General features: G+C 34.0%; 1 protein-coding gene across 3 annotated transcripts in view; it reads left to right on the plus strand.

Annotated features, from left to right (window-relative positions):
• The window catches only part of LOC117793536, a 31,845-nt gene that overhangs the window by 2,016 nt on the left and 12,860 nt on the right, over nucleotides 1-16,969 (plus strand). The window contains exons 3-4 of one of the 3 annotated variants that reach the window (XM_034633871.1): nucleotides 9,496-9,588; nucleotides 9,651-10,028. In XM_034633871.1, the coding sequence (XP_034489762.1) occupies nucleotides 9,496-9,588; nucleotides 9,651-10,028 (471 nt within the window). Of the gene's footprint in view, nucleotides 1-9,495; nucleotides 9,589-9,650; nucleotides 10,388-10,652; nucleotides 10,806-16,969 lie in introns of those variants that run through there. The other 2 variants (XM_034633870.1, XM_034633872.1) reach the window with 2 other exon arrangements.

The raw sequence follows: 16,969 nt of genomic DNA on the forward strand, positions 1-16,969 counted from the left end.
TATGTACAGAATTTCGGTATTTTTGTTATTGTTAATGACAAAAACTAATTTAACCAAATAAAATGCAGGAAAGCGTTAAATTAATTATGTTTGTTATTTGTAGCTATGTAATTTCATAGTTATGCATGCTTATTGCATATATTAAATTTTATTAAATTAATATTATCATTGAAGAAAGTTTTATTTTATTTTCTTGTGTTTATTCATATCTGCGTTCTTCATTTTATCGGCATTTATAAGCTGCACCTTATCCACTTTTCCAAAATCATCAAAACAACGCTTTCTTGTTGTGCTCATTTTTTTCATTGTTGACTGACGAAAATAGGTTTGAAACCTATTTCCAGTACGTAATTGCAAAGAGTGGCTTTAACAGTGCCATGTTATAGTTAACACAACGTTATGCCGATACGTAGCGTTGCGTAGCGAGAAGTGTGAACCAAATATCAAACTGCAAATCGTAAAATTTTTTTTACCGTTTGCTTTGTATGGAGTTTTTGATTCCGCGGTCGTTTCGCTCTTAGTGTAACCAGGCCTTAAGTATGAAAAACTTTTTGGTTGTATGTGATATCGTAATCAAACTAATAGAATATGCAATGATGTTGGCTCAAATCGGCTGCCTATATCAAATAACTGTCATTGGAGCAATCAGGGTATCTAATTGCAGAGTATGCTCGAGCGATGCAAGCAGGGGACGAAGCTTCATTGATTTAATTTCTGATTTCGGAATAAGTTTGTTCAGATCCAAACAGCGCATACATATAAAAATAATTCAATTAAAAATTCAATAAACATCCAGCGATTCAAAGTGGCGACCTTGAGGTGAAAACGATCGCGTAGACTACAAAACTTGTTAACGACCTATGTCAACATTTCAACATTTAAAAGCAGACGCCAAATACACACAAACATACACACACAAAGTCAACGTCACGATGGAGACGGTGCATGAAGAGAACAATGTGGTGAACAACTACTAACGATAATGCTCTCACAATCTCTTACATTAGAGTCATTTCGTTATGAAATTTCCCATTTTCTTTGCAGTTGATTGCGTGCTTTTCTTTAATGTTTTATTTTTATGTTTTACTTATATATTTATGTTTTTCTTGCGCAATTTTATTTCTTAAAGTTGTGCAAAAATTGTTCAATACCTAAAAATTGGCATATCAATTTTACCTCCATATGAAACTAGATGGTCGAAACTACAGTCGAGCATTCTCGACGGTCTGAGACCTCGTACTTACTATGGAAAAAGATAAGACTGGTAAAAATTAAAAAATATTCTGTTCACTTGACGCCCTTGCAGAGCGCTGATTACATTAACGACTACCTGTTTCAATGGCAGCTATATGATATAGAAAACATATCTTAACTGGTAAGGATGTATAAAACAAACTTAAAAGCATATTCTGTCAGTATGCTTACGATATCTCATAAAACAAACAGTTTTTCATACTAAGACTTGATTTTCGCCCGATCAGTCCTATGACAGCTATTTGATATCACAAAAAAACCTCTACACGAGGTACAAGTCTAGTGTCAAAAGCAATTTCTAGCCCCAAAATGTCTGATATCCAATTTTGTGACGAACAAAATTTAGTTTAATCTAAAAATTTTAAATAAAATAAAAAATTAATATAAAAAAAAACAACACGAAAATTTGGTCAGGATGTATATGACCAGCCAAGATGCATATTCTATTAGTTTAGTTCTGATATCTCAACAAATAATAAACTTTTTCATACTAAAACTTCATTTTTGATGTATTGTTGTATGGCAGCTATATGATACAGTGGTCCGATCCAAAATAAAAACAAACTTGATCTGTCTATGGTATCCAATAACCTACATACCAAGTTTGAAGTCTCTAGCTTTTATGGTCTCTGTAATCGACGCGATCAAAAAGACGGACGGACAGAAGGACACACGGATATGGCTCAATCGACTTGGCTGTTGATCCTGATCAATAATATATATACTTTGGGGGGTCTAAAACGCCCCCTTCTGCCTGTTACATACATTGTGCCAAACACATTATACCCTTTTTTGCCCATTTTCAATGGGCTCAGGGTATAAAATAAACACTAAATTTAGGCTATTTCTTAACTTTGATGGAATATAACTAACAATGGACTCATTTCGACTCCATCCTATTACTAAAACGGTCTTTGGTAATCAATTCACTAACTAAATTACCCCGGTCTTCCATGCGTTCAGTTATTTCATACTTTTTCTTTATATGGCATCACATGAGATTAAAAAAAAATTATTAAAATTATTAATAATAAAACCATTAAAAAAATCTTATTTTTTACATAATTTGGATAGTTTAACTATTTTATATATTAAACAATGTTGTTTATAAAATAAAATATGATGAAAATGTACATTTCGGATAAAAAACAAATATTGTAGTGAAAATTTTACACAAAAAATATGCGCCTCCTGAAATGTGCCACATGCAAATCCTTTATTTTTTAAGAATATTTAGGCCCCGTATTTATAAATGTACTAAAAACAATAACACTAGGCAACAGCCAAAAAAATTACAAGAACCAAACCCACTTTTTTGGATAGACTTGGGGCCCCATATGACGTAATTTTTATTTATTTTTTTAATGGTGAGATTTTTAGACCCCGTACTTAAAAAAAGTACAGGGGTCTATTGAGTTTGTTTTACCAAATATGTGCGTAACAGACAGAAGGAGTGGCAGACCCCATAAAGTATATATATTCTTGATCAACATAATTAGCCGAGTCGATATAACAATGTCCGTCTATCTGTCCGTCCGTCTGTCTGTCTGTCAGTATGTATGAGCGCCTAGATCTCAGAGACTATAAGAGCTAGAGACACCAAACTTGGTATGTAGGTTCCTCTATATTGCAAGCAGAACTAGTTTGTTTCAAAATTCGGCCAAGCCCCCTTCATCGCCCACAAATCGAAAAAAAATTTCATATCCATATTAAAAGAGGAATTTAAATGCTAGTGACACCAAATTTTGAGTGTATTGCAGGTAGATTGAGTTTGTTCTTTTTTTAATCGGACCACTATATCATATAACGCCTATAGGAACGATCGGTCGAAAATCAAGTTTTAGTATGAAAAACTTTTTTGTTTTATGAGATATCTAAAGCAAACAATATGCATATAACTTGGTTTTATATATCCTGTCATATATATCCTGTTATATAGCTGTCATGGGACCGATCGGGTCAAAATTAGGATTTAGTATGAAAAATTTTTTATTTAATGAGACATTTTAACCAAATTGATAGAATGTGCATTTAACCATCTAAAGGTTAAAACCATACATTTTTCTTTTCGAGTTTATTTATTGTGTTTACAATTGATTTTCCGACGTTTTAAAATTTATGAACCGTTTTTTACAGAGTTTTGTTCAACATTGAAAATGTGAAAAATACCAAATTTAATTATGACCAAATAAATTGCAATTTCAATCGCCAAAAAAATATATTGACTAAGTCTATCGATTTGTGAATTAGACTGCTAGTATGTTAGGTAATATTATTCTCTTATGTTTTGTAGAAAAATAAATACAAAAATACACCTGCAAGTATTCTTAAAAAGCGAAAAACTGAAGACCGTCTGTAGACGGTCTTGTCGGTTTGAACGGAAAAAAATATGGCCGTTCATCACAAGGAAATATCGCACGCAACTTTTGGTGATGTCTTTTGCTATTTTTTGCTTCTAAAGTTTTTTTTGAGTTGATAATCACTAAAAAATGTTCTTAAATTTAAGTTATTATTATTTATAAAATATATTTATTTATTAGCAATTTTGAATGAACAATTGCTTGAGTTGATAGATTCTGTAGAAGCGATGGGACTTCGATTATGTTGTCGACAACATTCAATCTAGATACCCAGACTATTCCGGAACCATTAAAAAATTGGAAAATTATTGAAAATTATATTTCCGATGCAACAGTTTCTCCAAAAGTGTTGGTCCTATATCCATTGATATAGAAGAACTATCCTCATCAACAACTGCATGCTTCAAGTCTTTCCAAAGCATTCAATCTTCGTTGCCCATAATTGAACCAACTAGTCCTCAAATCCAGTCTACTTCCCGCCGAGTTCTGCTCCAAGATTCAAGGAGTTTTCATAAATTCGGTATTGTGAAAAGATAACAAGTGCGGTAGGCTGGCATCCATTTATATGTTAGGATATCACCACTCCTCAGAGCCAATCATAATGAGGAAAGAGTTAAGGCACTGCATTATGGATGCAGAAGCTATATATAAAAATCAGTTGAATCCAAATTAGTGACGAATACAATAATCACATTGGAAGGAGTCCCTTGGATGGACGGCCTAATGGGCAGTTACAATCCAAGGACGAAGAGCAGAAACATTAAGAAAGCTATTCATCATATAGTGAGTGTCTTTTTTACAATTTCGTGAATATGAATGCCACTAATGCAAACATATAATACAAGTGGGTTCCTGCATAGAAAATTTCCTAAGCAAGCTGAGTTCCTTACAAAAAAAAAGCAAAAGAACTTGTTTCCTTCAAGGAAATGGCATGAAATGACTTAACCGGCTTAGCAATCACAGGAAACAAGCTGTTCATCTGACATCAGATCAAGATATGAAAATGCAAATTATTATCCAATTTGGTTGCACAAAAAGGAAAAAGATGCACATACGGGCCTGTACCGAATTCCGAAAACGAGTGGAATTGCCGCAAATCGAGTGGATTGCTGTTCCGAATTCCGCAAATCGACAAGAATGGTGGTTTTCAAAACGTGTGCTGTTGAGCTAGCGGAATCAAAAGTAATTGCTACATAAAACATTAAAATAATTCCCTAAAACAATTAACTGAAAATTCAAATAACCTTGAACATTTTTAGAATTGTTTAACAACAGTACTTCAACTGTTTAAAGTTGAAGTATATTTAAAAGAATTTTTTTATAAACATCTATAAAATATTGCATACAAAACAAAACCGAGCGGCAAAGACTAAACTGAGCTGTTCTGATTTCCACTTTACTTTTTGTCATCGATACTAACTCTCGCAATCGAAATCTGCTAGAGTTACTTCAATTGATAAATGAAATTCCAACAACGAAATTTTAGTCCAATTCAGCTTCTATGTGTTTCATAAATAGTTTTAAGTAATTTTAATCGGATTTAAGAGAAAAATTAAAGATTGAATGTTTTTATTTTTGAATTCATGACAACTCTGGCTCATGTCGATATGCACAAGCCAGGTAATCAGCTGGTGACAAAAAAATGTAAGCAACCAATAACCATAAGTGCCTGCATTTTGCAGCATCAAATTAGCAATTTATATTATTTTAGCAATTGCTACTTTTTCATTCAACCGAATTCGAAAAGTAAAAACAAGTCCATTTCGGTCGGAATTGGGAGCAGCAAATAGTAAAACGTTCGTTTTCGTTTCGTTTTTACTTTTTGAGAACGTTGGGAATTCGGAACAGGCCTGATAGTCAGTATTTTGGTAAGTCAATGCTCAATTTATACAAATCAGTCTCCCAAACTTCTTTTTGGGACTTCCATTACAAAAATAAATATATTTTAAGACATCTAACTCAAAAAAAGTTCCTGTAAAAAGGATTTTCCGCATATTACATAGAAACGGTCAACTCAAGCAATTGTTAATTTAAAACTTCTTATAAATTAATATATATTTTTTAAAAGTCACTTTAATTTAAGTCAATTGCATATTATTATAGTTATATAAGTTATTACCAACTCAAAAAAAAAAAACACTTTAGAAAAAAAAAAATAGCAAAAGTTATCGCCAAAAGTCGCGTGATGCAAGCGAACGGCCATATTTTTTTTCCGCTCAAACCGACAAGACCGTCTACAGAGGGTCTTCAGTATTTTGCACCTGACGGTCGTTCCAACCAACGGAAATTATGAAATTTAAAACTTAAGCTTATTTTACCTATATATACTTATAAAATAAATATCAACTTGATTGAATGACTGTTTCGATTTTGTCTGTTAGAGGGTTAAGTTAGTTTTATAAATCCTGACCGAAGTTGGTTCTTATCGGACCAGATCGAAAATCAAGTTATACTGAGAAAAAAAATTGTTTTATGAGAAATCTTAACTAAACTAATACAATAATACAAAGTTGGTTCTAATCGAGCCACTATATCATTTAGCTGTCATATGACCGATCGAGCGAAATCCAAGTCTTATCAAGAAAAACTTTTTTTTCATAGTAAGTACAGGGTCTCCGACAGTAGAGTATGCTCGACTATAGCAACGCGAACGAAGCAAGCAGGGGGCGAAGCGCCCCTAGTTTTCTTTATAATTAAAAAAATATTTTTAAATATGAAATAAATTCAACAACTAACTTTATATATATTACTATCTGCCTGCATTAATGATAAAATTACAATGTCAAAAGCAAAAACAATTGCAAAAATTTCTGATATCCCACAAAAAAAACTCTGCAAGAGGTAAAAGTCTAGTGATGAAAGCACTTTCTAGCCCCAAATGTCTGTTATCCAATCTAGTGAAAATTCAAAATTCAGTTTAATCTAAAATTTTTTAAATAAAAATATAAATTAATATAAAAAAAAAAACGAAAATTGGCATTCGGCACTGCGCAAAAAGTAATTTTTATGTACAAAGAAGCTCACCCTTTTTGCTCACAGTGCACAATGCCAATTTTCGCTTTTTTTTATAATTTATTTATTTATTTAACATTTTTAGATTAAACTGAATTTTGTTCGTCACAAAATTGGATATCAGAAATTTTGGGGCTAGAAATTGCTTTCGTCACTAGACTTTTGCCTCGTGTAGAGGTTTTTTTTTGTGGGATATCAGAAATTTTTTCAATTGCTTTTGCTTTTGACATCGTAACTTGATCATTAATGCTGGCAAATAGTAAAATATATAAATTTAGTTGTTAAACGTATTTCATATTTAAAAAAAAAAATTTCTTTTAATTATTCAGAAAAAACTAGGGGGCTTCGCCCCCTGCTCGCTTTGCACGCGTTGCTACAGCCGAGCATACTCTACTGTCGCAGACCCCGTACTATGAGAAAAAAAAAATGTTTTTCATACTAAGACTTGGATTTCGCCCGATCGGTGCTAAGACAGCTATATGATATAGTGGTTCGATTAGAACCAACTTTGGTCAGAATATATAAGTCTAATTTAAATGCATATTCTATTAGTTTGGTTACGATATCTCGTAAAACAAAAAAGTTTTTCATACTAAGACTTAATATTGGACCGATTGGCTATATGATATAGTGGTCCGATAAGAACTAACTTCGGTCAGGATTTTTAAAACTGACTTAAATGCAAATGCTATCAATTTGGTTAAAATATCTCACTAAACAAACAAGTTTTTCATACTAAAACCTAATTTTGACCCGATCGGTCCTATGGCAGCTATATGATATAGTAGTCTGATTTGAACAAACTTTAATCAGGATATATAAAACCAAGTTAAATGCATATTGTATCAGTTTGGTTGAGATATCTCATAAAACAAAAAAGTTTTTCGTACTAAAACATGATTTTCGAACGATAGAAGAATGTATTTATTCACTTAACAGGTAATATCTTCCAAACCCCTCAACCAAATTTTATGTTTCATATACCAAAAAATAAAATAAAATAAAATAATAAAATTTAACAGAAATCGTTAGAGCCGTTTTGTCAAAAATCGCCAAAATGTAAGCTTAAAAACATTATATCACCTGTAAAATGCTACCTGAATTACTTCACTAACGCGAACTGCCGTCCGCAGTGATATTCAAATTAATTCAGATTTTTTACATTTTTATTTGCTCGGTACCCAAAAATAGTTACAACAGCTATTAGAATCCATCAAATCAAGGTAGCTACTTTCAACACATTTATATTCAAGACTATAAGAGTTAGAGCAACCAAAATGGTAACAATACTCGAACTCCTAGTATGCTGACCTATATCAATATTTCTTTTTAAATTCAGCCACAAATATCAAAAACAAATTTAAAGCACACAAAATGGGGGACGACTTCGGCCGTGTACTGAAAATTAAATCAAGATCGGTTAATATAGAGACTGTAAGGGTAAGAGCTACCAAATTTTGTGACGATACTTCAATGTTGTGTACACAAATTCAAGTGTACTGTTCAAGACTCTAGCTCTAAAATTGCTCTTGTAATTAATTTTCTTTGTATTTATGGCGATGAATGTCTGAATGATAAAATTTTATAGCAAACTTGATCACTGTAGAAGTATTGTGTATAATTTTGAAACTATAGCTCTTATAGTTTCTGAGATCTACATATAACAACGCTAAGTATATCGATTCGGGTTTTGATACTGAGTAATGTATATTTTCACAATTTTCCAAGACCGTTGTCCTCTTTGAATACCGGGCTAATAAAGCAGAGCTCTTAAGAATGAGAAATTCTGCTTCTGGAGTGGAATCACATTCGAGAAATGCAAATCCATTAAAAATGGACAGAAAAGGGTATATTGTGTTTGGCTGATTGTATGTAACAGGCAGAAGGGGCGTGTCAGTATACATATTCTTGATCAGGATCAACAGCCGAGTCGATTAAGCCATGCCCTTCTGTTTGAACGCGTCGATCTCAGAGACTATGAGAGCTATAGACTTTAAACTTAGTATGTAGATACCTGAATACCGTACCCAGATCAAGTTTTATTTTATTTTTGGATCGGACCTTTATGTCATATAGCTGTCATAGGAACCATAAGTCGAAAAGGAAGTTTAAGTATAAAAAAGTTTTTTGTTTATTTTTGATATATGCATTTGTGTTGGTATTATACATTCTGACCAATTTGCTTTAAATCGGTTGAATATATCATATAGCTGCCATAGGAATAATCGGTCGAAAATCAACTTGCAGTACAAAGTATTTAGGCACTGCTGTCGAGCGTGCTCGACTGTAACCGCACCTCACCGCGAGCGAACCGAGCCGGGGGTAGGCGGAGCCCCCTTGTTATTTTTATACCGTTTTTTTTTTTGGCATGATATGTGCATTTTGAACATGGACAATTATAAATTCATGTGCAATTTACGAATGCCGAGAGGTTGGATCGCCGTTAAACACATATTAGATGCTTTGAAGCTTTTGGCTTAGTGTAAGCACTTAGTTTGATCGGCTTTGAACTTTTGTGAATTCTAGTTAGCGTGCATGTATATAATTATTCGTATGCAATTGGATTGATTTTTATGCACCAACGAATTTGTACTCGGGTCAAGTCTAACCGGTTTCAAAGTTTGAGCTTTAAATAATTTTTTTCTCCCGTCACTTTATATTTGTAAGCGAGATATCAAGCAATTTATACTGTCGAATAATTTATGGGGACAATTAAATGATCTTGTTGTGAAGATTGCGGTTTATTACTACAGATTGCTGAATCTAAAACGGTAAAGAGAACTAGAGAGTCTGCAAATTTGCTGAATCGCATGTATTGAATGTCATCATGCCAATTTCTTTGTGTTCTTTTTTCGATTTTCTATTCCAGGCGGTGCTTGACGCCGATCTGGAACGCAACAAAAGAAAACTGCCCGATGCAACATTTGAAACAAAAAATGCCGTTCTGGGTTTTGTGTTTGGTGTAAGTAGTGAGAACAATAAAATACATTAAGTAACTTATACTTCGACAATATGTCATTGCAGAAGATCGACAACTTTTTGGATACAAAGACACGCGTAATTGAACAGCTGGATCGATCCAATATCGAGAAAAATAAGCAATGGGATATTAAGGCGCCAGTGCCAATTAAGGACTTCCAGACTCTGATCACTGCAGTCGTTTCTCCAAAGATACGTTCGATTGGCAATATTGCCAATGATCTGACCACTGGTGTTTTGACCACCATAACAGCTTTCAGTGGATCCTCGTCGGGCAATGGAAATGCCAATGCCGGTCTGGGCAATGTGGTGTCCAAGTTCTTGAGCTTCTCGGGACCGATACTGCAGGGTTCTTCGGGTGGCGTGAATGGCATCACAGGTGTCACAACGCCTGCGCCGGACTCTGATGAAGCGGGCTATTAAGCTGACTGGGTTATCAGGCTGAGAGGCTCAATCGTTTCGCTTAGACTGGATCGTTCGTTTTGTAATTTGGTTGCATAGTTTTAATCACACTCTCTTGAAGAACAAATGGAAATTTCCCCCTGATGCTCGCACGATTCATTGAAATATTAACTGTGTATGACTTTGTTATTAATGTTGTAGTAGTCGGGGTAGTAGTTAAGTATAATATTATGTTCCGCATTGTATTCATGTTTGTAAATATTGGCACATATATGTATAAAGCTTACGGATATAAATCGATTGTTTCATCAAAATACATTTTTTTTTATATACGTATCAATTATTCCTTACAAAATAAAATAAATCGAAATTGACACAAATCCCTGAATTTTCAATAGGGTGGTGTGGTTCGGCGCCAGCTTTTCTTACTCACAATACATTTTTGTCTCTTAATAAATCATTATAAAATAAAAAAATTATAAAATAGAACCGAAATAAAACCGATATGAGCCATAATCCTCGAATTTGTAATAGGGTTTTGGAGTCTAAGGCCACCTTCTCTTACACTGTTATATAATAGCTTACTCAAGATACATTTTTAATCTTATTTTTTTGCATTTGATATATTCACCTGCCTCTTAATAGACAAAGCGCCAGGCACGCGCCGGGGTTAAAGATCTAAGCGACGCACCGGAACTGGATCGCAGTAACGTCTCGTTCGAACTTCCCGATGAGTTGTTCACCAAAACCTTCCGAACGGTTACTCAAGTTTCCCAAACGTTCGGTCGCTTAATAATGGTAAGTATTTTTTTGGAGAGTTTAAAAGTTCCATAGGAAAACTAAATTGTTTGTATGTTTTTTTTTTTTTTTTGATGAGGTAATAAGTTTATTATGGTTGAACACGCTCGTACTAATCATAGCAGTCTCGTATCTTGAGCATGATGAAAAAAGTAAATAACGTGCTTAGAATATTACTCCATCAAGCCAAGGCGTAGCCTGTAACAGGGTTAGACAGTCTTAGCTGATGTCAGGCAATAGCCTGCCACCAGGCGTTCGGCCAAAAATCCAGTTGTCGGAAATGTGTCTCCTTGCCAGTCTCCTTCTCCTGAAAGGAAATTGTTTGTCTAAATACATTTGGTTGATAAATCTAAGAAGGGAGTGCCTCACGATAGAGCACTCACCATTACATCTAAGTGACAACTCAATTTTTTTCGATTTTGGAAAACGCTGTTTCATTAATGGATAATACGATATATAAGCAATATTTGTAAATAAATCAATTTTTTTGGACGTCATCCTGAGGTGGCTCATCGACGATCTATTTTTAAAATTTTTTTTTTTTTTTTTAATTTACATTGCTTTAATTATTGAAACTTTTCCAAGGGAGACTTACAATAAGTTAATCAAATCTTATATTTAGAGCTTAACTAACAGCCATGTTTACTTAATATGAACTACGGTGCCCCAAGGGTTTATCGCTGGGCTGGAAGGTCGTTTCGTTTAAGGCGGGTTCGACTGCAAACCCGAGCTAATCGCCGAGCAAGAGGATTTGGGTGCAAGGATAGCTTAATGTTGTAGTTCGCCTTTTGTCGTGCTATCTCATCTTGGACGTATACAACGTTCAAATCTCTATGAATGTTCTCGTTTCGAACATACCATGGTGCCCCAGTGATAGTCCTCAAGATTTTTGATTGTGCTCGCTGGATGATATCATTATTGCTACTGCACGCGCTTCCCCACAGCTGCGAGCCGTAGGTCCACACTGGTTTTATGGTGGATTTGTAAAGTAGGACCTTGTAGTCCAAGCTGTGAGGAGATCGGGGGTTCAAAAGCCAATAAAGATTATTGGCTTTCAGTTTAATCTGCGTTTTCTTTGCTTCAAGCTCACGACGCCAGGTGAGCCGCCTATCAAGATGATCGCCAAGGTACGTTACTTCTTTGGCTTGTGGGAGTAGCGTATTAGACAGTGCCATCGGAGGACATGATTGCATGTTGAGAATAAACGTGATGTGTTTACACTTTTGTTTATTTATTTTAATACGCTAGTCGGCTAGCCATTTCTCTACTATCGCCAAATGTTCAGCTAGACGTGCTGTTGCTTGAATGGGGCATCTGGAGCCACTTAGGATTGCGGTGTCGTCGGCAAACGTAGATGTTGTTAGCCGCTTGTTTATGGGGATGTCCGCTGTGCATATTACGTAAAGTGTTGGTCCCAATACACTTCCCTGAGGAACTCCAGCTTCTATAATATGATCATTTGATGTAGTAGTAGAGGCATTTTTCAAAAAGCTTAGACAAGCACGGTAGTAGGCTGACTGGTCTATACGATGATGGTATAGTATGATCTTTTCCAGGTTTGGGAATGATTATAATGACCGATTTCTTCCATTTTTTTGGGAAGTAGCCGAGTGTTGTAATCGCGTTGAAAAGTTTACAGATGAGGGAAATAGCACAGTTTGGAAGTTCAATGATCATTTTTGAGTTATTAGATCGCAGCCTAGAGCTTTCTTTGGTTTCATCTGTTCTTTTATGACTTTTGCAATATCATGTGGACGAAATTCAGGTGGTTCAGGTTCTCCAAGACTATTAGGTGCCCAGGATGATAGAAAAAACGAATTTGTTGCGGGATTTGGTTGGAATACAAAGTAGGTGAGAAGCGAATGTGTTAGCTCTGTCTTTGTCGCTACTGGCCCAGGAGTTTCTTATAGGCGTTACCGTTACGATCGGCGCACTTAGAGTAGGGTGAGCCCTCCACAAAGGATGCTTGGTGCTGCTGGGTGATAATTGCTCTATCCAGCGGCGTTGGGCATCTGCTTCGTCTTGCTTTAGAGCTTTACTGAGTCTGCGTGAAGCATCTTTAAAGCGTTATTTTGTAGATGGCGACCGGTGAGACTGCCATTCACGTCGCAATCGTCGCTTTTCCAGAACAATTTGCTCTATTTGAAGATTAGTTTGGCGTTGATTGGTCTGCACATCCGCGTGTTGTGGAGTAGAGATTTAAGCTGCTGCAACAAGTACAGATTCTAGTAAATCAGCAGAGCAGTCGATGTCTGCTTCGATGTTGATCTGCGGGGCAATATCGATGTGAGAGCTAATGAATCACTGCGGTCGGCAGTTCGCGCTAGTGACGAAAGAAGCACGAAGCATACATATACAGCTAATTTGGAAAATTTGCTATGATTGTCCGATCAGATCAAGTTATATACCGATCGAAAGGTTTAGTCCTAACTTACAAAATGCCACATTTAAACTTTTTCTAACTCACCTGGGTCATGAGATACGGGGGTGTAAGTGGGAGGGGAAAAATTTTAATGATTGCAGCTAATGGGAATGTTGGGGCCTTTTGGTACAATTTTTAATTTTTTTAAAATTTTAATGAAAATTACGCGTCGATTGATACCTTGATCACCCAAATCCGATAGCTGGTTCAAAAGATAAATAAATTTGAAATTTTTAGTGGACTCCTCAAAATGAAATGAAAAGTCAGTTTGTTTGTTTGTCTGTTTGTATCAAAGCGCTAAAAAAAACTTAGATGTAATGATGGGGATCTATTCCATTTCAAAAATCTAGAAATTTTTGTTCAACGACTTGTTGAAAAAACCGCTAGTTTAGCGGGAAAACGCTAGATCCCGCTAAAATTGAAGGTATTTTCTATATATCATTTGAAAGGTGTGTTTGAGGGCTTTTAGGCGTACCCTTAAATTTTTTTTCTTAAGTACTCAAGTAACATTTAACAGGTGAAAAAAAATTTTTAAGCTTACATTTTGGCGGTTATTGTTAAATTTGAATATGTTGGAGTACGTAACATTTTGCGTTTTTTGGTATATGAAACATAAACTTTGGCTGAGGGGTTTGGAAGATATTACCTATTAACTGAATATATTCATTTTTCTATCGGTCGAAAATCACGTTTTAGTACGAACAACTTTTTGGTTTTATGAGATATCTCAACCAAACTGATACAATATGCATTTAACTTGGTTTTATATATCCTGACCGAAATTGGTTCAAATCGGACCACTAAATCATATAGCCGTCATAATACCGATCGGGTCAAAATTAGGTTATAGCATGAAAAATTTTTTATTTTATGAAATATTTTAACCAAATTAATAGAATATGTAATTAAGTTAGTTTAATATATCCTAACCAAAGTTGGTTCTAATCAAACTACTATATCATATAGCTGTCATAGGACCGATCGGGCGAAATCCAAGTCTTAGTATGAAAAACATTTTTTTTTCATATAGTAATATCTATATATTAATATTTGCCTGCATTAATGATAAAGTTCACGAGGTAAAAGTCTGGTGACGAAAGCAATTCCTAGCCCCAAAATTTGTGACGAATAAAATTTAGTTAAACATAAAAATTAAGAAAAAAAAAAATTAATAAAAAAAAAACGAAAATTGGCATTCGGCACTGCGCAAACAGTAATTTTTATATACAAAGAAGCTCACTCCTTTTGCGCACTGTGCACAATGCCAGTTTTCGTTTTTATTTTATTAATTTATATTTTTATTTTAAATTTTTATGTTAAGCTTAATTTTGTTCGTCACAAAATTGAATATCAGAAATTTTTGGGCTATAAATTGCTTTCGTCACTAGACTTTTACCTCGTGTAGGGGTTTTTTTTGTGGATTTTCTTGTACTTGAGACAGTTGGTGCTGTGTGTTGTAAGTCTATTAGAATATTCCACATATTCCGGCGATTTTAGTAGATTTAATAATACGGGGGAGTGGTCGGATAAAAGATCTGAAAGTTCTACGGCGCTTCTTAGATTGCGTGGGATGTTTTTTGTCACAGCAAAATCTATTATGTCTGCTGGCCAGTATGTACACTCTGAAAAAAATCAAGTATTCCGTACTCCAATCAAGTACGATCGATGTCAGAAGTGCGCCTATTCAGTAAATTCTTGAGTAAAGTACAAAATTCTCATATCAAGTATTTTTTAATTTATCCCAAAATACTTGATTCTAGACTCTTTTAAGTACTTTTGGGATAAGTTAAAAAAAATTTTGTACTTATTTCAAGCGAATTTCATACTATATTTATTCTTTTAAATACTAATATTGAGAACGTTCATACTCAAAATATGTACAAAATATGGTTGAAGTAAGATCATAATTTACTCAAATCAATCCCAATTCGTTATCGAAACAAACCTGATACCATCTTAAAACAATCCCGATCTATTTCTTAAAACTATCCCGTTTCGGTTTCAGATATACCCAAAATGTTCTTTAAACAATCCCAAATCTTTCTCAACGCAATCCCAAATCATTCTCAAGCCATTTCACCATTTCTTCCCAAATCAATCCCAATTTGGTCTTGCATTAATTCCAATGCGTCCTCAGCACAATCCCAAATAATTTTCTGTACAAACTCAAATCAAACCCAATTCGATCTCACCACAATCCCAAATCTTTCTCAGCACAATCCCAAATCAAGACAAATTCGATCTCACCACAATCCCAAATCCAAATCGTTCCCAAATCAAGCTAAAAAAAAATACTTTAAATTAATACATTTTGTAATATATTTTTTTATTACGTTTTTTTTATTTATTTTTTTTTTTTAAATTAGTATACATAATCCTTATATATATTTTGGGCGTACATAAGTTTTACCATTACTTAGTCGGTATAAGTGTAGTGGTGGGCTGGCGAATTCTTCAATTTTCTTTAAGTATATGTTGTCAATAGGACATCCAACAACATAAGAACGAAAATGTTTGTCAAAAGCTGATATGAAGATCTGTCGACTTAAAATATATATATTTTCGTTATAAATTTAAATTTTAATGTAATGCAAAACTTCCGCAGTATGTTGCCAAATAATTATGTATTTTATATTGTGTTCCTTTGAATAAAATTTCATTAGAGACTAGACTCCTGTTGAAATTAGTATCAATTTCGTCATCATTAATAATTTTGGAAAAACGTATTTCATTCGTTTGATTTTCAAATGATGCAGATGAAAAAGTCAAAGTTGGTTCATTTGAATCGATATGGTCAATTAAAAACTTAGAAAATTTTAAACTTCCTTTTATAGCTATAGAATATGATGGGGTTTTTAAAAGATTTCTTCTTAAAAATTGCCCATTTTGCTAAGAGTAGACTTTTTTACTATCTCAATCTGTAAATAAATTTAAATGATAAAAATATTAATATCATTTTTCTTAAATCAAATAAAAAAAGGGTTTTTTTTTCTTACCAATTTATATGCTATTGCATGTGTCGGAAGTTATCAATTCCTTTTGTCTTAAATGAAAAGTTATCTTTCACTTTTCTAGAACGTCGTTCCAGTCGGCACCATCTCAATTTAGCGACAATTTATAAGCATAGGAGACCGATTCATCAATTTCTACTCCTTGACTTGCTACAGAAGCATCATTTTGTTCAACGTTTTGGCACACTGCTTCTGAGTTGTTAAATTTAGCTAATTAGCTTTTTCGCCGATTATTATATTTTAAAAAAAGTTTTCCGCTTGGATATCCCTTTCCCCTTCGAGGAATAAACTAATATTCCTAAGAGAAGAAATGTATGAAATAAAATAAATGTTTTTAAAATATAAATTATACTAAAGTCCATAATTACCTTTACGTTTGCCTCAGCAGGAAACACAAAACAAACTTCATCGACTTATAGTGAAAAATCAGGGACTCAAATTACAATGTTTCGAGCCAACACTAATGATAATATTTATCAAATCATCTCTAAGAACTTGGGTCAGCGTCTTAGCTTTCTTCTCGTACTTAATTATTTTTCTACCTTTATATGATGCATTGAGTAAGGAAATTAAACTTTCTTTAAGAACTTGCTGTCCACAGTATGCTTACTGAGTTGAATCTATTAGGCTACCAAACTCTGTTGAAGCTGATGTAGCATTTACGTCTTCTCCAAACTGTATTTTTCAATGTAGTTAAAATTAGTCAAAACTTTTCTATATTTCATGTCACA

Source organism: Drosophila innubila, chromosome X, assembly GCF_004354385.1.
Source record: "Drosophila innubila isolate TH190305 chromosome X, UK_Dinn_1.0, whole genome shotgun sequence".
Classification (NCBI taxonomy): Eukaryota; Metazoa; Arthropoda; class Insecta; order Diptera; family Drosophilidae; genus Drosophila; species Drosophila innubila.